Source organism: Camarhynchus parvulus, chromosome 12 (assembly GCF_901933205.1).
Source record: "Camarhynchus parvulus chromosome 12, STF_HiC, whole genome shotgun sequence".
Classification (NCBI taxonomy): domain Eukaryota; kingdom Metazoa; phylum Chordata; class Aves; order Passeriformes; family Thraupidae; genus Camarhynchus; species Camarhynchus parvulus.
The window spans coordinates 8,707,121-8,728,650 of NC_044582.1; the positions used below are offsets into that span (position 1 = coordinate 8,707,121).

Genomic DNA, 21,530 nt, shown 5'->3' on the forward strand with positions numbered 1-21,530 from the left:
CCCGCGAAAGTTTTCTCCTTCCCTTCCCGAACCATATTTCGTTACCCCACCACCCGCAGGGCCCCCACCGGACGGTCCGGCCTTTGTTTCTGTATTAATATGGTTTTCCTGCAGCCTCGGGCGGGGGTCCCGCCTGTCCCCCCCTCTCTGGAGAATCGCGACGCGGTCCCCGCGCCCCCGTCAGCCCACGGAGGCAGCGGGGCTGGGTGAGGGAAGCCCCCAGCCCTGCACACGCACGCACCGGCAGGGAAATACCCGGCAGGTGAGGGCTGCCAAGCCAGGGCTGGGGCGAGCAAACATTTCCCAAAACATTCGTTCTGGCTGCATTTCTTAGTGCTCTACGAAATGTGTATTTTACCGTCTCTTTCCTAGCTATAACAACGACTCGCAGCGTAATATCTGCTTATGCCTCTTCCAGCTTCTCTGCTGCCTCACTTACGTGCAGGTGCATAGCCTGAAAGGCTGAATTTGGAAGGGAAAGGTGTGAGAAGAAACATGAGGTTATGCAAAAAGCAGGCTGGTCAATGGAAAAAAAATCCAAGACTCCCAAAGCATTTCCTTCACTGGAGGGGGAAAGAAAATTAATACGACTAGGAGTAATTTATAAGAATAATTGATCCTACGAAGGGTCTCCCCCCAGCCCACCTTCCCTGGGATCAGAGGAAGAAACGAGAGGCTCGGGAGAGGCTGGGGCTGCGGCGCCCGCCGCGCCGGAGCCCGGTTTCCCCGCGCCGGGGATGTGAGTGCGTGTTGTTGGTATAATATCAATTCATTTAAAATATGAAAGTCAAGTCGCGTAGACTGTGACAGCAACCGTAACAAAAGGTGCAAGCAACAGACAATGTGATGTGCTTGTACAGATATTGTAATGATGCAAATGAAGTGGAGGGGACGAGCTGCCGTATTATGTACATAAATACACAGTGGCTCGCCGTGCCATCCGTGAATGCAGGAGAGTGAGAGAGAGAAGGGGAGGGAAAGAAGGGAGAGAGGAAAGGAGAGGGAGGGAGGAGGGAGGAAGGGAAGGGGGGAAGGAGGGAACGAAGGAAAAAAAAAAAGGGCTCAGCTCGGAACTGCTGCCAGTTTTCAGCGGCGCTCTCGGCGGCAGCCCCTCCGCCGGGCTGCGCGCACCCTCCGCCCGCCGCAGAGCCGCGCTCCGGTCGCGGGCAGGCGGGGAGGCTCCGGCGGCCGAACCCCTCCCCAGCCCGCCGAGCGGCCCCGCCAGGAGCAGAACTGACGCTTCCCATGCACCGTGCGGAGAACTGAAAGAAAAACGAGGATAGGCGAGAGGCAAGGTAAGGAGCCGCGGCAGCGCGGCTTTGCGCGGCCCTGCCGGTGCCGAGGCGCGGGTCCCGTTGCGGGAGCGCTTCTCTCGGGGCAGTTTTCCCCGGGGACAAATCTGGCAGGGTTTGTAAAGAACGAAAAAATGTCCCCAGTGCGGCCGGACCTCCCGGGCTGCCGCCTCGCAGCCGGCCGGGCGGAGCCCGGTGCAGCGCCCGCCTGCCCGGGGGCACCGAGGGGCTCCCCCGGCTCTGCCCGCGGCGGGGCTCTCCCCGCATCGCGCCCCGCGGGGAGCGGGGCCGCCGGGCCCTGGCTGGTTGTTTTGATTTGTTTTTTTTTTTCTTTCCCATTGTCACTGGGGTGATTATTTAAATCTCCATCTTGGAAAGTTGCATTTCACCCAGGGCGGCCAGGCAGAGATTTCCCGGAGACAGGGTGTGCAGAGAGCCCTGTGTCCCCTCCCCGCAGCTACATCCTATCTCCTCTCCCCCTTTGTTGGCAGATTTGGGCATTAAAAAAAAAAAAAAAAAAGATGCGAGGGTTTGTTCTGCCCCGAAAGCCGGCAGGGCCCGGCCCCGCTCTCTCTGCACCTGCCTGCCGGGGAGTCCTCCCGTCCCAGTCCCGTGCGGCAGCTTTACGGGGCTTTGCATGATTTAAAATTACCCAGGCACATCGGGGCACGGCCGCTCCTCTCCGCCGACTCTTTCACCCCTTCGCCTTTTTTTTTTTCTTCTGTTTTTGTATGTGCAAAGTTCCCCTCTTTATCCTCCTTTTGCTTTGGGGTGCTCAGGCTGGAAGGCAAGAAAAAAAAAATAAAAAAAGAGAAGCGTCCAGGAGCGAAGCCTGCTTGGTTTTGATGCGATTTCAATAAGAAAAGCGATTTCACTAAGGGAGTGCGAGTTTCGGTCGCGGGGATTGTTCTTCCCCGGCGCACGGAGCATCTTTATTAAACGCAAATATTTTTTCCTCGGAAGTCTTAAGCTCCGGCCTGGCTCAGCCCCGCGGCTCGGGGCAGGCGTGAGTCGAGTCCCGTTCACCGTACCGGGTCAGTCTCTCCCCACCAAAGTTTTGCCTGAGGAGAAACAAATCAAACCTGCGGAGTCGGCCTTGTTCTTCCCTCCTACAACAGCTCCTTCCAAAATAACCTTGAAAGAAAAAAAAATATATAGATACATAAAATTAACGAGAGATCCTGCAAACGAAATCTTTCCTGGCAGCACCTGAAAAAGAAAATTATACCTTTTTCTGGACAAATCTGCGCGTGTCCAACCTCCCCCTTCCCCACGCACGCATTTCTCTTCGGGAACTTGCACAAAAGGCGGTTTTGTGGGCAGGCTGGGGTCTGCTTGAGGCTTTTCCTCCCCTTTATTTTGCAGCCTAGCCAGCCGGGGGGCTGCGGGCACCAGGCAAATTGCGGACAAAGCGCAGGTGAAGGCGCGTGCGGGAGGTGTCGGGAGCGAGAGTGGGACCGAGGTTCCCACGGTGGGGTACAAACCCCGCAGAAATCCTCTGCGGGATGGGGGAGAGCGTATTTACCAAAACAAGCAAAAAATTAAATTTTCCGTGATTTATTCCCCTAGTCACATCTCTAGCGCTTTTTTTTTTTTTTGTTTTTCCTTACTGCAGTTTAAGTAAGGGTCTTGTGGTTACGAGGTAACTGTGTCACTTTATAACCCTATCAGGAGCCATTAATACGATTTAGTAACGAAGGACGGGGGAGACGAAAAGCAAAGTGGAGACAAGACCGGAGGGCCGAAAACACCGAGAATTTTTTTTTTTTTTTAAGGCAGAAAGCAAGAACTTTCTCTCCCCCAAAAAGTCCAAGGGGATACACCCGATGCGGGTGTGGGGGCTGCCCGCAGGGACGGCTGCCCGGGGCGCTTACCCGCGGGGCGGGTGGGAGCCGCTGGCAGAGCCGGCTCCCCCCATTCTGAGGGGGAGCAGGGGCGGGACGCCCACGGCAGACCCTCCCAGCCCCTTCCCCAGCCCGCCCGGGGCTCTCACACCGCCCGCCGGCACCGGCAGCGCCGCGGCCCCGTGCGCCGCTAAGCACCGAGCACTTCTCTCTCTCCCTCTTCTTCTTTCTTTTCGCGGAGTTTTCCTGCCCTCCCTGCTGGCGTCTGTGGGCTGCACCCCGGGGAGGCAGCGGGCAATGCTGCACGGGAGGTCTCGGCCCCCCACTCTCCGTTCCCCGGGACACAGTGTGGCCCTGGGGGCCTCCGGGAGCACCCCAGGAAAGGGGCGTCTGCAGGAACGTGCCCTGGGGTCTGCGGGGTCTCCTCTGGTACAATTTTTCCCAAATCCAAATACCCAGAATGAAGGGGGAAAAAAAGAGGAAGAATCCATCCCCTCTCCGGACATGTAAATAAATGGTCCGTGTGCGGCGCCGGCTTTTTTGTTTTCTGCCTTCTCCTCTGCCCAAGAATAGGTGTCAACTCTATCACATGGCACTACTAACTGTTGCTAAAACATGTTGTCGTCTCCCCCCTCCCTTAATGATATGACATCACTTGTCAATCAAATCAAAATAACCAGTTGTGCTTCCAGATCTGGGAAAGCTCCCTTATTAAAAGAGAAAAATAAATTGCAACAGCAATAATAATAATAAAAATAAAGGTAATAAAACGGAGCCCGTAGTGCCCGGGGGAAGAAGGGGGGAAAGAAGGTAAAAAGGGCTTGGCAGGCGCGGGGTGAAGGAGTGGGGCCCGGCCGGACCCTCTCCGGGGAAGCTTTGGCAGAAAATTGAGGGAAGAGCTGCTTAACCAGCCGTGTGAGCGGCGGGCTGCGGAGCGGAGCTAAGCCGCTCGCCTCCAGCAGCCAGCGCAGTTCGCTGCTGCTCCCGGCGGGTGCATTAATTCAATTAAAAACCTCAGCCGTGCCGCCGGGGCGGTGAGCGGCCGAGACCAGAGCCGGCACTCGGTTCGCCAGAACCAGGCAGCGGGGACGGGACACGTCGGGAATAAAAAAAAAAAAAGGATAAAATTATAAAATAGAACAAAATAAACCAACATACTGCGAGCCGGCCGGTTAGGAAGTCTCCCAGCTCAGCCGGGCTCTCAGCAGAAATCTTTCATCCCTGCTGGAGGGGTCATTTATTTTACAATGTGTTTGAATGGGAGGGGTTGCAGAAGGCGAGAGGTGGGTGCGAGGAGAGGCGCCGGCCGCCGGAGGAGAGCACCGGGCGGCGGGAGTTGGTAGCCGGACCCCCGGGCCGGAGGTGGGGCGGGCGCCGGGGAAGCCGGTCCCGGAGCCGCCGCCGCCGCCCGCTCGCCCCTTTTGTTTTCCTTCGCCTGCCGGGCCTCGAGTAACCCGAGACGGGGGCTTCAGGGAGCCCTGGCCGGGCAGCGCCGGGGTCTGCCTCGCCATAAATCAAGCCGCCTGATTAATCTTTACAATTTGTCTTTTAAAACAAACACGAACGAATTATCAGCTCGTTAACTGCGATTTTATCACCTGCCTAAAACAAACAGCCCACCCCATTCCCCCCCCCCCCAAATAAAACCCCAAAATCTCGTCCCCGTGCTGATGGCAGGAGGACAGTAATTAAAACATCCAAATTAATTAATACGCATGTAGCGAGGAGATGGATTTCGCTGGCGGCGGGAGCCGGCGAGGCCCGGGTGATCCCGGCTGGCCGCCGCCCTGCTCCGCCGGCCGGGGCTCCACGGGCACGGCGCACCCGGCCCCGGCCGCCTCCGGCGCTGGGCACAACGAGGCGCCGAGGGGATCTACCTGCAAAGGTCCGCGTTTATTTTATAGTCATCATTCTTTCATAACATTTAAAAATCTATTTTCGCCTGATACTTGGGTGATTTTAGAAAGAAAATGCTTCGGAGGGAGAAGCCGGATTCTTGGAAAGCTCGCTTGGTTTTCTCTTTGCTTTTTAACTTTCCCTTTTTTATTTCTTTTAAAAAAAATTGTTTTGTTTCCCTTTCCTCTCGGTCACCACCGGACTGAGGCTCCCGGGCACTCTCCGCATTTGCTCTCCCGAACCCCGGCCCCTCTCCCACCAAGCCCGGCCCAGCGCCTGTCCCCGGCCTGCCTGGGCCAACCAGCCCGTCCCGGGAGAAGCCCGGCTCCATCCACCGCCCCTTCCGCGCCCGGCAGCCGCCGCAGGAGCTGCCCGGCCCCGCCGCTTGCGACCCCCCCGCAGCGGCAGGAGGGGGCGAGGGGCGCCGCGGTCCCGGCGCCACCGCACAGCCCCGAGGTCAGGGGGCCGGGAGGAGCGGGACACCCGGGCTTGGGGTGGAGGAGGCGTCACAGGAGAGCATGAGGAGGGGGAGGGGGGCGAAGGGTAATCGCCTCCCCCCGTCCCAACCTTTAGGTCCCCCAGTATGGCCCCCGCTCCCGCGGGCAGCGCTGTGCCTTCCCCCCGGGGGGCTGCGTTGAGGGTCCCATGGGGGAAGGTTACAGGGGGACAACGAGTGGTGGGAGGGGGAATAGTAAGAGAGGTAGCCCCGTGTCGCTCCGACCAGACGTGCTCCGCAGCGAGGAAAAGGAGCTTTATTATTATTATTATTATTGCCATTATTATTATTATTATTATTATTGTCATTATTTTTTAAAAAGTTCATTTCCTGGCGAGTTTGGCAGTGACGGGTGACGTCAGTGCCCCGGCGTCGTAGTGACTGGGGCGGTCGGGCCGGGGGAGGCCGGCTCCAGCTCCCAACCCCCAGCGCTGCCCGCCGCGGGGGCGGCCCCGGGGGCAGCAGCCGCAGCAGCATCCTCGGGGCTGCCCCCACCCGCAGCCCCCGGTGGGGCCCGGCGCAAACCCGCACGGCCCGGACGCTCCCGAGCCCCCTGCCCCGGCCGCGCCGTCGGGCTGGAGCCGCGGCCGCTGCCCCGAGAGCGGAGAGGCTGCTCCGAGCCCCGGGCAGGGACGGTGTCCTCGCCCGCGCCCAGCCAGGAGGGCTGGAGGGTTGCGATCAGCGTTTCCCTTTTTCCCCGAAAGCAGCGGCTGAGGAACGGGGCAGGAGCGCCTGGGAAACGGGACACGCAGCAGCGCCCGGCCTCGCTCCGGGGAGTTGTTTGTGCCTTTCCCATTATTATTATTTTCCGCCCCAAAGGCGGACCGGTTTATCCGCACCTTCGCGGGTGGCGAAGCCAGACCGGCGCCCCGGCTGCTGCCGCTGAACTGCACCACAAACTCCGCAGAAAACGCCTGTTGATTCGGGATGCACCTCCGCTCCCCGCCCCAAAGCACACGAATAATTGCAAATAGTAAAACTGTGATGTTTGATTTTTGTTATTAATTAAGAAAAACTTGTGAGGTTGGGGAAAAAAGGAAAGCATTAACGATGTCGCAGCCCCACTGGGAAGGCTGCACTCCGTCCCAGCGTCCTTGTGCCCGGCCCGCCTCTGTTCGGCTCCCCGGGCCCAGGGTTGCCAGCCAGCCCCGGCCCGGGTCCGGCCCGAGCACTACGGGCCGGGTCCGTCTCTGCCCTGCAGCCGGCTCGGAGCGGTCCCACTGCCCGGGCCCTGCTCGTCCCGTCGGTCTCCGGGGTCGGCGCGGAGCCTCGCAATTATTTGTTTTTAATTATTTTTTTCCCGATCCAGACAGTTATTTCAAACTAATGTGACTGAGGTTTGTCCCGCTCCCGGCTGCGCGCTGCTGTGCCTGATTTAAGGGATTTTAGCATATTTATCTCCCCGGTGCCGATTTCCAGCCGCGGGCATCCCGGCGGCGGCGCTGAAAGTCACGGCTCAGCGGCGGGGCAGCACCCGGCGGAGTCAGCCCCATCGCCGAGCCCTTCCCGCACTCCATCTCCGCTCGGTCCCCCCTCTCCCCGCTCCGCATCCCCGCACTCCCCGGCGGGACCCCCTCCGTTTTGCCGTCCCCGCCCCGCAGGGGCGTGCAGCGCCCGGGCGGGGAAAGCCCCCACGGCGCTGCCGGGCGAGATGCTGCGAGCGGGGGAAGAGGGGCGGAGGAGGGGGGTCTGCCGCGCTCCCCCCCCTCCCCGGGCCGGCTCCGTTTGGGGCCGGGGGTGCGGTTGGGGGCGGTGTGGGGCGGCGGGATTGGCTGGCCCGGCCGCCGGCCCTGCGCACCCCGGCCCGTCTGCGGCGCCGCGGCCAGCTGGCGCCAGCGCTCATATAGGATGCGCGGGGATGGGACCGAGTCGGCCAGAGCAGCGGCTTTGCCATCTGAGTAACACTCTCCATCCAATCTTCTCTGCTCTTCCCGCGCTCGCTCTGCCTTTGCCCCCTCCTCTCCCTCTTCGCCTTTTTAATTCCCCCTCGGTTCTCCCCCTCTTTGCCGCACTCGCATCCTCCACGCCGGCATTCATCGCCACCCAGCCTCCCGCGCCGGGTAAGTGTGGGGCGCGGGGGGGTCGCCGCGCCACTGCCAGGGCGCACTCGCTGCTTTCTCTAAACACTCTTCTCTCCACTCTTCTTCTCTACCCCCTCCTTATTTCTCCCCCTCCTTTTCCTTTTGTGTTAGTTGGAGTTCTTGCTAGAACTACGCTGTATGAGTTCTGCCGTTCTTCCTTTTTTACCCCGCTTTTGAAGCCAGCTGGAAAAACTCCTATTGACGTTTCTAGCGAGGGGGGAGAACGAAACTATTTCCTTTTTCCCCTTTTTCCCTTTTTTCCCTTTCCCGTCTTTTTTCCTTTTTGTTTTAAGTTAAGAGTTTGAAATGGATCTCTGTTTATTTTGTGGGGCAATGAGCAGGGAGAGAGCAAGGCAAGGAGTTTTGGGGACAGGATATTTTTGGAAGGGAGGAGGGGCTCTGCTTCCCCCTCCCCTTCCATGTACCTCTGGGAAAAGAAGCCGGCCGGGAGCCGGCCCGGCAAGCAGCGCACCCACGGCTGCCGAGCTCCTAAACCCTCCTGTCTCTCCCTACAGGTGCTGCCCCGGCGCTTCCCCGGACCTGCCTCCGCTACCCGCCTGTTGACGGAGGGACACGCTGACTTCAGGGGTCCTCTCCCACGCCTCAGAGGGCGCGCTCCAGTCACCCGGCGGTTTTCTTTCGAAGAAAAGCCACCCCAATCTCTTAAAACCCACCAGGCAGCGTCAAAAGCGACCCCCCGAGCAGCACTCCCCGCCCCCACCGAGCGCCGCTCGCTCCTGGCCTGGGGGTGGGTGAGAGGGGAGGCCCACGGCCATGGAGGTGGCCACGGATCAGCCTCGCTGGATGGCCCACCACGCCGTGCTCAACGGGCAGCACCCCGACAGCCACCACCCCGGGCTGGCTCACAACTACATGGAACCAGCTCAGCTCCTACCTCCGGATGAAGTCGACGTCTTCTTCAACCACCTGGACTCCCAGGGCAACCCTTACTACGCCAATTCGGCCCATGCCCGGGCCAGGGTCTCGTACAGCCAGGCACACGGTAAATCAGCGCCCCGGCCCCTTCCCCGCCGTGCGAGCCGCGGGTGTCCCGCGCGGGGCTGAGAAGTTTCTCTCGGGGCCGCTTCGGTGCGTCGGAGCCGGGGAAAAGGAGATCGAAAACAGGATAGACAGGCAGGCACGGGTGGATTTTAACCCTAGGGATAACCAAGGGCTAGCGGAGGGGAGGGAAAGAAAGGGGGGAGGTGAGAGAGGAAGGGGAAACAGTGTGCGCACGGGCTAAAACTTCTCAGACACGGCTACTTCCCGGATGCAAAATACAAACCGATTCAAACCGGCGATGGATTTTATTTGGGGGTGTTCTTAGGAGCCAAAGAGAGAGCATTACGGCAGCTCATAAAGATAGAGCAGAAAGGGGGTTGCTGCATTTTCCTAGGAATGGGGTGGGTGGAAAGGGATTGCCTGAGTGCCCCTCCTGCTCCCCTTGCTCCTTCTGGCCGGGCTGGTTGGTATGTCCCTCAGATGGAACAGGGGGAAGGGGCTGCTGCACCAGCCTGGCTGCTCTTCCCTGGGTTGTGAAGTCTCTCCCGTGGCCGCCTGTCCCCCGGCTGCCCAGCCTCGAGGAGCTTCGGTCTTCCCCAGCCGCTCCGGGCTGAGCCGGCACACGCTGACCCCAAACGCTCTTGTGTTTCTACAGCCCGCCTGACCGGGAGTCAAATGTGCCGGCCTCATCTTATCCACAGCCCCGGGATCCCTTGGCTGGACAGCAGCAAGGCGGCACTGTCTGCCCATCACCACAACCCCTGGACCGTCAGCCCCTTCACTAAGACACCCCTTCACCCCTCGGCGGCCGGAGCGCCTGGGGCCATCTCGGTGTACCCGGGCAGCAGCACCTCCAGCACCGCCTCCGTGTCTTCGCTCACCCCGGCCTCGCACTCCGGCTCCCACCTCTTCGGCTTCCCCCCGACCCCTCCCAAGGAAGTGTCCCCAGACCCCAACTCCACCAGCGCCGCCTCCCCTTCTTCCTCCGCCGGGGCTCGGCAGGAGGACAAAGACAGCATCAAGTACCAAGTGTCGCTGTCGGAGGGGATGAAGATGGAGAGCGCCAGCCCGCTCAGAAGCAGCCTCACCAGCATGGGGGCCCAGCCCTCTACCCACCACCCCATTCCCACCTACCCCTCCTACGTGCCGGCAGCCCACGACTACAGCAGCAGCCTCTTCCACCCGGGCAGCTTTCTGGGGGGCCCCGCGTCCAGCTTCACCCCCAAGCCGCGGAGCAAGGCCAGGTCCTGCTCGGGTAAGTGTCCAGCCTGGAAGGGCCGCGCTCCCGGGACTTCGTGCGGGCTCTTGGGGTGAGCATGCGGGCTGCTGCGAGGCTGGGTGCTTGTGTTGGCCCGCTTCGGGACAGAGGGACAGGTGACTGCTTGGTTCTGCTTTTCTGGGTTTTTAGAAGTAGGAGATGGAGCCTGGACTGGGCTCCTGTGGGTGCCGATGAGCACAGGGCGCTCGAGCGGGCCGCGGGGCGCGGGACCGGGGCAGGCTGAGCCAGCAGACCGCGCTGTACAAAAAGGGATTTATATGGAGAAAGAAACCCGAACCCTTTTCATCGGAGAAAAGCAGGCCTCAGGCTCCCGAGGGGCTCAGGCTCGACCCTGCTCCCTCACGTCAGGCAAGCCCCCATGGATGACACATGGGGACTTTCCAGCCATAGGTATTTCTCCCTCCGTAATTTCCACGTCTCTCCATTAACACCACCCGAAGCTCCAGTGCAAGATGAAAGCGAAACTTCCCTGGCCTGTCCCCTTCAGATCGCAAAGGGCCTTTTTCCCTTCGTGTTTTACAAGAGCAAAAGTTCAAATATAGTTTACATACCAGTGCAGAAGACTAAGGTGTCCAGTCACTGCTAACTTACTCCAGCCTAACTTTAACTAGAGAATACTTTCCCCCCGCTTTTTTTTTACCCTGAATCAGACATATCTCTGCTTCCAAACAACTGCCTGCAGACCTTTCCCATGCTCACCCTTCCTTGCATTTCTTCTAAAAGTGCGGTCCTAAATCTGTAAATTAGGCAATGAACAAAGTTTTGACCCCACTTTGAAATCACAGTAGTTATACATCTAGACACAAATTATGACAATTTATGTAATTCTACTGATCTTCTTGGTTTAGTATTCTCACCAATGGAAGGATATTAACTGCAATATATTGGGGCTGAATTTAGACAGTACTTTAAAAATAAATGGCCCTATAGGCATTTGCATATGTATTCCATTGAACATATTTGCTTATGAATTCACTACATGTTTTTATTTAAGTAGACAATAATTTAGAAATGTGATCTCTTATGAGTTTTGCAACAAAAATACCAGCTATTTTACAAGCTCATCAGTAGTATTTCAAATGATTCCTCGGAAGGGAAAAATGCATTCTTTCTCTCGTTATTTCCAGGCAGTTGCCACTATGCGTATGCATTTTTAGTGCTTAGAGAAGCTACAGGCAATGGGTAGCCCAAACCTCCTGAGTCTGGAATCTAGCTCAAGATCCAGGTGTCTAAAGACAAGAAGGATCCTGAGTAGCTTTTTTAAAATTTGTGTCCCATAGCTGCTGCTGACTTTTAGATGGGGGAAACAAGGACCTTTTTTCTTTTGTTTTACTGTTGCTTCTTTTTTTCCCCTCTGTGAGGGAGCTCCCAGTGTAAGGAACTGGGGAAAGTTCGTGACCACTTAGTGTTTTTGTAGGAAAACTAAGACTCACGACAGGACGACTCCTGCAGCTTCCTGCCCTAGGAGGGACAAGAGCTACAAAAGCAGAGCCGCAGAGCTCCCCTCATTTCTCACTCCAGACTGTGTTGTTTAAAAGCTACCCACTCCCTAGATTAAGGCAGACACGAGCCCCGCTGAACTCAACATGGCCTGCTTCAGTTATTAGCAAAAAGAATTTCCTTTCCAGTTAGATACTGTAGGATTTGCATAAACGGTATTAAGAGAGATTTCTATATTAAGCAGACCTGCCCTCAAACCATCCAAGGCAAATGAACTTTTAGCAGGAAGCTCTCTGATGCAGAAACAGATATCTTGGAGTTACATGTTGTGTTTTATTTAATGCAGCCGTTCTACAATGCTATGTTTACCACATTGTACTAAAACTAATAATGAAGGTAAACTGCTCCTTACCAAATCCAAACTGGATTGTTGAAAAATCACAAAAACAGAAAAGAACTCAAGCCTCTTTTTTACAGTAATGTCCAGTGAAACTGGACTTTCTCAAAGAACAGCATTAACAGCGTTTTTATGCCTTTAGAACAAAAATCATAACTGAGACTCTGGTATTTTGTATCCATTCCCAGTCTGCTCGGCTCTACTTTCTCATCCCGTAGCGTTTGGAACAGAAAAGAAAGTGCAGAATTGGAGGTCTTTTTGCTTAGATTTATTTCTAGAAAACCTCTGACTCTGACTCTAAGGTGTTGTGTGTTTGCAGGTGTGTGTGTTGGTGTGCATGTGCACGGGTGTTTCTGCGGCAGGGGAACACGGGATTTCACCACCGGAGTGCAATAGGTCCGGGACGGGAGCGGTGCCCAGTGAAGACCCAGGGAGTTCTGGCTGAAATGATAACTTCCATCTGACACAATGAGAGTGTCAGTCTTTCTCACTTTGCAGAGAGCGCTGCCTATCCCTGATCATGACATAAAATACTCGCTGGAGCCTGGGAGTTCTTGAAACACCGAGCTCCTTGCTGCCTGTACTGTAGATGTCACTGCTGTCTGGTTGTGCTTAATTAACAGAATTAACACACTGTTTTGACTTCTGAAAAACGCCTAAAAGACAATACAGAAAGATTTTGTGAATTTGTTTTTAAAGAAAGAAATCTGTTTTCTTCATGTTTCCATTTAGAAGGCAGAGAGTGTGTGAACTGTGGAGCCACTGCTACCCCTCTCTGGAGAAGAGACGGCACCGGGCATTACCTGTGTAACGCCTGCGGGCTCTACCACAAAATGAACGGGCAAAACCGACCTCTCATTAAACCCAAGCGAAGGCTGGTAGGTGTCTTTATTCCTCCTGGGTTTGGGGATAAATAAGGCAGCGGGACCACCCACAGGCACGAGTCGGTCGTGCCTCATCTCTGCTCAGCCCCTGCGTGGAGCCGAGCTCTGTACTGTACCGGGGGTCAGTCACGGCGAGGTCACTGCCGTGCCTCGGGGCACATCTCCCCCTCCGCCCGTCCCGGCAGGAGCCCCGAGCCTGCCGCTGTCCCGAGCCTCCCTGCCGCTCACAATGCATGCGGGATATCGTGTGTCCTTCGCCCCGTTTGTCCTCAGATGACAGCTTTTAATTTAATTCCTCATTTACTTGGTCTCTTGGGACGGTTTGGGCGCACACTGGGAGCGAAAGGGTTATGAGCGTGAATGTCCTCCACCATGGACTAAAAAAAAGTTCCAGCTCCAGAAAAGCAAAACAAATCAGATGAGTCAAAGCTACTGCTCCCCACTCAAAAATTATTTGTATAAAAGCCATGAAGTAATTTTCACTCTTATAGTCTCTGGCAATATTAATATTGGTTCCCTCCCCAGACAATCCCCTACTGTTAAAAAAAATCCTATTATTTTTCCATGGAGTCACCTATACTTTGTATTTTCATTTGACTGATTAAAAAAAAAAAAAGTCCTTTCTAAGCTCCTGGTAGTAGTTTCCTATCCGGATATCTGTACGTTAAAGATAATGAAACTTTGTGTATCTGTTTCCTGACTCTAAAAGCTTTAGAGAGTTTCTATAGGCAAGCCTTGCCAGTCATGCTTGCTGTTTTGAAATTTCTAATACACTCTACTCCGCAAATAATGCGTAAAATGCTAAGAATAATAAATATATTTTTTGGAGCTTTGTGATTTATGGTGCCTAAGTCTCCTAGCTATTCGTGGGCAAATATCAACGAGGTTTAGAGAGCAGAAAATTGGCATTACTGTTCTAACACTGGGATGGGATATAGAAGATTTCTGTCCTGAGTCAGAATTTCAGCTATGTAAGCTTCTTAATGACTTGCCTTCTAAAGTGACTGACATATAGAAAAATGTTAAGACAACAGTGTAACATTATCGTCTCTCAAGCTCAAGTGCTTTCCAGACTGAATGGGACAGGCCATAGAGTTAAGCAGCATAGTTGAGTATCAGTAAGCCATCTCAAATATGCAAACATAGGTCTCCACCTTCCAGTGTGTTGGGAGACTGTTATACTTAGCTCACTGTGCAGGGTTTGGGGGGCACTAGAGAGGTTTTCTTTTGGTGTTTAGCTGTTTAAATGTTTAGTTTTAATTGATTTACAGCTTTGTTTATTGCCCCTTTTTCCACTGTAGTTTGCTTGTTTGCGGGGGAGAGGAGGTGGCCATCTTTGGGAATTTGTTCATCTGCCCTGCAATAACAAAGTGATCGTATTAATAATGTCAGCATTTGGACGTCTGGCATTAATTGTGTCTGGGTTGCATGAGTGCATTTGCAGTAGGGGGTACCCCCTCTTTCTGCCTTTGGCCTGTTCTCACAGGCGAGTAAGGCACCGGAATATATGAGTCTCCGAGGGCCTGATTCTTGCCTAAAGCTGCTGATCTGTCCATCAGCTTTGGGAAAGTTACAGGGGGCCATGGCATAAATCAGGAGCAAGTGAGAACAGAACCCTGCGCTCCTCTTGGGTGAGCGGGCCGAGCTGCGCATCCAGCGGTGCCCGCTCCCCACCGGAGCTGGCGGGCAGGGAAGCACACTGAATTCCCTGGGAATCCCACTGCCCTGGGACTGGCCCTGCTCATGGAGATGCCCTGTGCATTCCTGTGAGCTTTGCTGGGCTTCACCCCACGGCTCTCCATGGCTAATTGCAGAAATATCCAGGGAGCAAGGCCCCGGGGAACGACCGCGATTGATACGCTTTAGGAACTAAACTCCAATTTAAAAAAATACCGAGTCCTCAGCATTAATTCAGTAGCACAAAACGGACTTGGTGTTTTGACCAATTCTAGAGGCAGGGCTGAGGGTTTCTAATACAAAATAATTTCCCAAAATACGGGGTGCAGTTAGTCTGTCCGTAACACAGTGTCCATGCACAAAGGACTCTTTATCATGGGTCTGCTAGACAAGGGCCCGTCCAGGAATCACGGGCGCCTGCAGTTCTACTTTTCCTGTTCTTGTTTTGGGAGGTGGGTGAATGTTTGGGCTTTTCTCTTTCCCCTCACCTTGGTTTCAGCAGAACAATAGTTTTGTGGAAGGGTGGTGGATTTTTTGGTGGTTTTGTTTAATTTTAAGACAGTTGTTTGAGGGCTTGTCAGCCAAGGAACTAAGTAGGGACAGAGTCGGCAGACGGGGGTCAGCGGAATCATTGCTGCAAGGCATGAAATTTGGTTTGCTAAATATTTAAAGAAAGTTGGAGCCGGTTTTGTTTTCTCCCTTTCACTTGTAAATGCAAACTGAATTGCCAGTGATGGCTCTGATAAATACTGCACCCAGCTAAGTAATGTGGTTCATTTTCTTTTGTGTCCACCTTTCAAGGGCCAGAGTAGGGGTAAAAATCACATTCTTAAAGATTCCCTATTTTCAAACCCAGTCCCAATATTGACAAAGACTAAAATTCGTCATTGAAGAAAAAGGCGAATGCATTTTCATAACGGATGCATTCTAGAATTCTGAAAAGGGAAAATTTGAAAAAGTCAAGATTATTTTTTCCCCCCTCTAAAATTTTTGTTTGTGGAATCAGAGATTCAATGTTTCTCTTCTTACTTCCGTTGCACACAGAGTGCTATGGGGCTTTAAAGTTTGCATAGGATAATATTTAAATTCGAACAAAAACATAACATCCATAAAACTTAAAACCGACAGCAGCTTTCCTCCAACCCTGATACTCTGTAAAATCTTAGTAACAAGTTCTCCCCAAACTAAATATTGAGTCCAATTTGACCTTTCTCGTGATCTCCCTCCACCTGGTGATACATTTTAATTTTCTTTTTCTTTTGGTTAGTCAGCGGCCAGGAGAGCAGGGACTTGTTGTGCCAACTGTCAGACAACCACCACGACCTTATGGCGACGTAATGCAAACGGGGACCCAGTTTGTAATGCCTGTGGACTCTACTATAAATTGCACAATGTGAGTATTTACTCATCTCATGTGTCGCTGCTTGCCTAGTGTGGATTGATGTCTTAACTGCATGGTGCTCACTGGGCTTTTATTGGTTTCAGGGGTTTGGTTGTTGTTTTATTCCTTGCCCGTCTCTAAGGTTCCCCTGGGAAGTGACAGCCGTTCTTTGTCAGCATAGTGATGCTAAGTTCAGTGACATTACAATGTATTAGCTTGGCTTCTGGCTTGGGCAAACCAGGCAAAACAGAGCTGCCACACTTGGTTTTAACTAAGTGGGTTTTGTGTGCCGTTTCCCTCCAGAAACAGAGGCCATTTGGAAGGGGCTCTGTGCAGAAATTAATCCTGATGGGCTATCTTCATTTTGACTTGTAAAAAAAATAATTGTATCTAAGGCTTTGTTGTGTTATTTAATTTTTCTAAAAGAAATTAATCCTAAGCAGGAGCACTTGATGCGTTGGAACATTATTTACACTGTAGGTAACAGAGGTTACTGGTACAAGATTGCTCATGTCTCAGGACTGAGTTTGGGTCAGCATGAGCCTCCTAGTTTGATCTTCTATTAGGAAATTAATGAGGACTGAGGGTAAACCTACGGGAAAGAGAGTCATCAGCTGCCAAATTCAGTTCAATTTGTTTTTCATGTCTAGGGTTTTTTTGTGTGTGTGGTTTTATTAAACAAATCAATATAAACAAGTTCTGCAGAGAGAAACACCATTTTTTTTGGCCAGAAAAAGGTCTCCATCCAGGAAAAACACATGGGGGCTGTCCAAATATTTTCATTTTTGCACAATAAAGTCATTTTGTCTGCATGAGCCTGATTTTCTCATTTCTTGCAGGTGAACAGGCCTCTGACCATGAAAAAGGAAGGAATTCAGACCAGGAATAGGAAAATGTCCAACAAATCAAAGAAAAGCAAGAAAGGCTCTGAGTGTTTTGAGGAACTGTCCAAGTGCATGCAGGAGAAGTCGTCTCCCTTCAGCGCTGCTGCCCTTGCCAGTCACATGGCACCCATGGGGCATTTGCCCCCTTTCAGCCACTCTGGACACATCTTACCAACGCCTACCCCCATCCACCCATCTTCCAGCATCTCATTTGGACACCCACACCCATCCAGCATGGTTACAGCCATGGGATAAAACCTGATGACCAAGAGACCCATCCAGATATTAGGAACATGGGACTTTGCCTAAGATGACAGCAAGTAAGACAATGTTCTGCCAAGAGGAGAATGTAGGGATGGCAAAAGGAGACCTTTGCTCCCATGTGGTTAACTTTTAATGCTGGACTAAAACCTTGCAAATGATGGGTCTTCTGCAGAAATGTGTAGTGGTGCCTGTAATGCACTTTGCCCCCTCAGGTATAAGAAAAAAGAACTCACCTGTTCGATACTTAATGGTCCAGCAGGAAGCAAAAGATGGCAGAAGCTGAAAGAGAAGGCTTGGAACTGGTTTTCCTTTCTCTCTTTGTTATTACTGTGAATATTGTAAAGAGATATAAGCAGCCTCCCAGGATGGATTTGGCTCACTGGAAGCCAGACATGCTGGATTTCTATTGCGGACTTTGTTTGGGATAGGGAAAAAAAGAAGAAAAAAAAAAAAAGAAAAGTAAAAAAAAAAACCACAAGAGAAAGAAAAGGGCGTCTTTATTAAACCATAAGTTTTAAAATCAGACACAAAGTCATATTTATTTTGTTTTCCACAAAGAGCCTCAGCCCCTCTGATTGCATGTTTTTGTGCTGTCATTTGCAATGGCTACCCTGTAAGAAAAGCTGCCTTCAAAACAAGGAGAGGGGAAATGTACTCAACAGCCCTCTTGGATTAGCTCATCTATCTTCCATACCAAAGTTACCAGGAAGGGGGGAAAAATTGTGAGGGTAAGGAACAAAGCAAAAATGTAGCCATAATACGGGATTTTAATATACCCAAGATGGTGATTATTTTGACACAATTCCTTCATTCTTCTCCCTAACATAAAAGATTTATTTAAAAAAAGAGCCCCTCTCCCAACTACCCTATTGTTGTTCCTCCAACCAGACAACCTGGGTCAGACAAACTGTTGGGGAAAAACTCCAGGGAAGGCAATCCTGCACTAGCAAGAGGTGAGAGCTGCAACACAATTTTGGTAAATGCCTGTAGAAGTTCTAGCACAGCCAAAACTATAATGGGGCACAAAAACCATCCTGCTCGCAGACTTTGGAGGTTGAAGCATTTTGTTCTGTTGTGTTGGCAGCTGTCGCTTAAAAATGCAGATTAGCTGCTTGGGTAAACTTTGGGCAGTGTGGCCACCACATCCACATGCAGCCAGCGCCTGCTGTCTCAGGCACCCACCCCGGTGGAGTCCACCGGGAGGAAGGGCAGAAATGAGGCTGAGATCACTGGAGGGGGAAAAAGAGAGACAATCAGTTTGAGCTTCACACATCCATCAAATCCCAGACACAGAGACAGCTGAGGGAAAGCATCGTTCTAAGGGGAACGTGTGTTTTCCGTAGCAGATTTTATATGAAAACAAGAAAAGAACAAAAAAAAAAAATTAAATCTCCCATTATGAAACCATATTGTACGTAAATGACCGAAAACAAAGCTATTGCCAATGTGAAGTGTGTTCTATTGATTGTTATGATCTGATGCCTCTCGTGAACACAAGCTCCAGTATAACATACGGTGTACATATTTAGGTATACTTCTGATGAAAATGCCCCAATGAACAGAGGGGTTTGATAATGTAAACCACGTAAGCTTAACTCTGTGAAAAGCTTTTTATTTTATTTTTTTAAATTTTAACTATTTTGTTGTTGGGTTTTTCTTTTTTTTTTTTTTGATCAAGCCAAATTGTATCTTTACTGCAAAAGTCCTGCTTTAAAGAAAAAAACAGAATGAAACAAAAAAAGGATGTATGTAAATTTTTTTAAGCCTGTAATTTTTAAGCCTACTAAAATGTAGTATTTTATAATTAAGAACCAAGCAGCCATGAAAATCCTGCTTTCCTCTTTTTTTTTGGTCTGTGTAGGCATATAGGTGCACTTTGTAAAGAAGTGGAAATAAATGGGAAACTAAATTGGTTGGGAGAAATAATAAGAATTTTTAATCTACTGAGGTAAAAAATTAGGTCCTTTTTACTTTTTACCTTTTACAATGGTACAGTTGTACATTATTTGTACCCAACTCAAATTTCTGTAGGATTTGGGCAGAGGGGAAGGGGTGTGGGTGAAAGACAGGGATTACTGATACAGTTGACAAAGTGCAATATATTGTCAGTCACTGCAGCATAGACAACAGCAGTTGAGATTTAAATTATTTTGTACTTGTATCAGCATAAAAATTCTTCAGTATTTTCTGTTTTTATTTTAATTTTTATTTTGCTTATTTTTGGATTAGTGAACTAAATTATTGTTAATTATGTACAACATGTTTATATATTGTCTGTAAAAAGTGTATGCTTTCCTCATATTCCTTCAAGGTGAATATTGCTAAGAATAATAAATACCTTTTTTGTGAAACTACCTGTGCCCTGCTTCATGTCATAAAAGCTGCTTTTAGCAGGGAGAGAGGAAAAATTATCGTCATTGTTGCCAGTAGAATTATTAGCTTATACTTTATGAAGAGCAGGCTATGATATTTTGAAACCCTAACAGGGTAGGACAAAAGAGGGTAGTTCAAGAATGATTTAGTATTGGAAGCACAGGTACAAAAGCTCATTCTCCAGTGTTTTGGAGTGATGAGGTTAAGCAGTTAAGTGGGCCTAAGTTTCTAAGTGAGTTTAAATTTTGAGGGAGCAGCTACATTGGAGATGATGAACTGTGGTTTCTCTTGAATTTTTTTTTTTTTTTTTGTGTTTTATTAAAGTGTTTGGAGAAATACTTTTACATTAAAAACACATTTTAAAAGCACTGTAAACATAGAAAAGAGGCCAGCTACCTCATGGATTTCAAGGCAGGACCTGTATTAGACCAGAGAAAGTTCTCCAAAGGAATACTCTCCACCTGGAAACCTGTTCCTTGCCATTTGTCATTATCAGTGGTGGGAAGGGAGCAAGGGGGGATGGCCAGCCTGGAGCTGCTCAGTGCTGTCCTGGGAACAGGGATACAGCCTTGAGTGCAGGGAGGTGTGCACATGGACTGGCATGTGAGGATGGAGAAAAGGGCTGACCAAACACATCTTCCATGACACCAAAACTTGGCAGCTGCTTTCATCACACAGTCGAGTTTGACCCACACAAGGAACCCCTTGGGGCCCTACAAAGTGAAGCAAAGTCTTGCAAATTCACCCTGCCATGTGTAGGGGCGGGCATTGCTGCTACAACAATATTTTTAAGAAAACTGCTAGTGAATTTTGGGTTTCCTCCTTTGACCCCCTGTGGAAACCAGCCTGGGGATAACTCTACTCATTAAGGAAAAAAATGACCCGGGTTCCTTTTTCAGTGTGTGTGTATGTGTGTGTGAATTCCAGCCCTTTCTAGCAGTGCTTGTCTTTCTCCCTGCAGCCTCCTGCCCAGCCCTAGTTGCAAGCCCTGCTTGTGAATTCCATGGAGCTGCAGCAGCTCTCCATGTGCTGAAGGAAGAACACACAACTGGGACAGGGCCTTCCTGCATCATTTCAGATGAGTTAATCATCTCTCTAACTTGTTCAGCAAGGCTTAGTGCAAACACCCATTAAAAAAAAAAAAAAAAAAAAAAGGCAGTTTATAGCATACTGTGAAAGCTTCATTTAGAAAGAAAAATATTTAAAAAGAAACATGTTCTTTTTCAGACAGGTTTAAAATAGGATTATAACTAAACTCAGCCTCTCTCCCTCCATCTTTGAATAGCTGAGAAACGAGAACTAGCAATACCTCTTTAAAATTTGGAATAATCAAGCTGTTTGCTTTGGTTGCACAGTACACATCCCATTCAGGTTGTGATGGTGGCTTACCTGGGGGCTGCCTCTCTGCCTCTTTGCTGGTTTGGTTGGATCCACTGACAGAACTGGGGCCTTAATCCACCAGGCTGTCAGGAGGGGTGGTGCATCCCCCAGCGCCCGGAGGAGCGTGCTTCTCTGAGCAGGGGCTTCAGCAGTTCCTGCAACACAGATAATAAATAATCCCATGTTTGTCAGGTGGCACTAATCTGTGAAAGATCAAACCATCTCTCTGCAATGTGTGTATTGTGTTTGTCTCCAGACATTTCGCATAGCAGAAGAAAAACAAACAGCGGGGAATGGAAATGGAGCAAGTGTGTAAAGTTCAACGTAAAGTGTAAGCACCGAGCAGATATCAAGGCAACAAATTGGGATTTATAGTCCTGTCACTACTACCCAACACTGGGGGACAGGATTTTTGTGAGGGGGGAACCCTGACATTACTTGGCTTTGGTTCCTGTTGTTGGGATTATTGTTTTAAGCGGTGCTTAATTGTCATGTCTCCACGGCCACATCAAAAGCCAAGAAGATTAGGTTACAGGGAGTGTTTGATGTCAAAATACAAAATAAATAAAAGGCAAGCTGAAAAGGTACTGTATTTTCCATGATGTCTACTGAGGTTTTTGCTTCAAACATCCCTCTTTTTATTATTATTTTGCAAAGGTTGCACTTTTAGTGACAAGATTTTATTTACTTACTTTCAAATGGCTCCACTGCTTTCCTGCAGCAGCTCGAAAGGGTTAATTTCCCCTCTTTGATGGCAAACATGGTATAATTAACGCAAAGTTCTTAAGTATCCTGGTGACCTGTAGATGGCCGCATGAGAATTTTGTTATTTACTGACTTGCCAAACGTTTATTGCTTATAGAAGGACAAGTGGGAAGCAGGCATTAATTTTGATGCTGTTATCTGTGATTGTATGTAAAGTTCATAGCAGAGAGTGCCTATATGTCAACTGCAATTAAG

The 21,530-nt window shown here is 50.8% G+C and overlaps 1 protein-coding gene across 3 annotated transcripts; it reads left to right on the forward strand.

The window, feature by feature from the left end:
• Window positions 1-1,102: 1,102 nt before the first annotated feature.
• GATA2 (GATA binding protein 2) lies at window positions 1,103-19,168 on the forward strand. Of its 3 annotated transcripts, none has more exons than XM_030957006.1 (6): window positions 1,103-1,295; window positions 8,125-8,612; window positions 9,267-9,866; window positions 12,460-12,605; window positions 15,556-15,681; window positions 16,509-19,168. In XM_030957006.1, the coding sequence occupies exons 2-6, from the start codon at window positions 8,384-8,386 to the stop codon at window positions 16,806-16,808; spliced, it is 1,401 nt and encodes a 466-aa protein (XP_030812866.1). In that variant the 5' UTR covers window positions 1,103-1,295; window positions 8,125-8,383; the 3' UTR covers window positions 16,809-19,168. The 3 variants fall into 3 exon arrangements, with proteins under 3 accessions (XP_030812866.1, XP_030812865.1, XP_030812868.1); XM_030957005.1 differs by lacking the exon at window positions 1,103-1,295 and adding an exon at window positions 7,401-7,588; XM_030957008.1 differs by lacking the exon at window positions 1,103-1,295 and adding an exon at window positions 7,401-7,588 and having other exon boundaries at window positions 16,517-19,168.
• The last annotated feature ends 2,362 nt before the right edge of the window (window positions 19,169-21,530 follow it).

What these genes read in the sequence shown, in the direction of transcription:
- GATA2 (XM_030957006.1), top strand. Translation starts at nt 8,384, where the DNA reads ATGGAGGTGGCCACGGATCAGCCTCGCTGGATGGCCCACCACGCCGTG. An exon ending in CAAGGCCAGGTCCTGCTCGG is followed by an intron (nt 9,867 to 12,459) that starts GTAAGTGTCCAG and finishes GTTTCCATTTAG; the next exon opens with AAGGCAGAGAGTGTGTGAAC. An exon ending in TTAAACCCAAGCGAAGGCTG is followed by an intron (nt 12,606 to 15,555) that starts GTAGGTGTCTTT and finishes TCTTTTGGTTAG; the next exon opens with TCAGCGGCCAGGAGAGCAGG.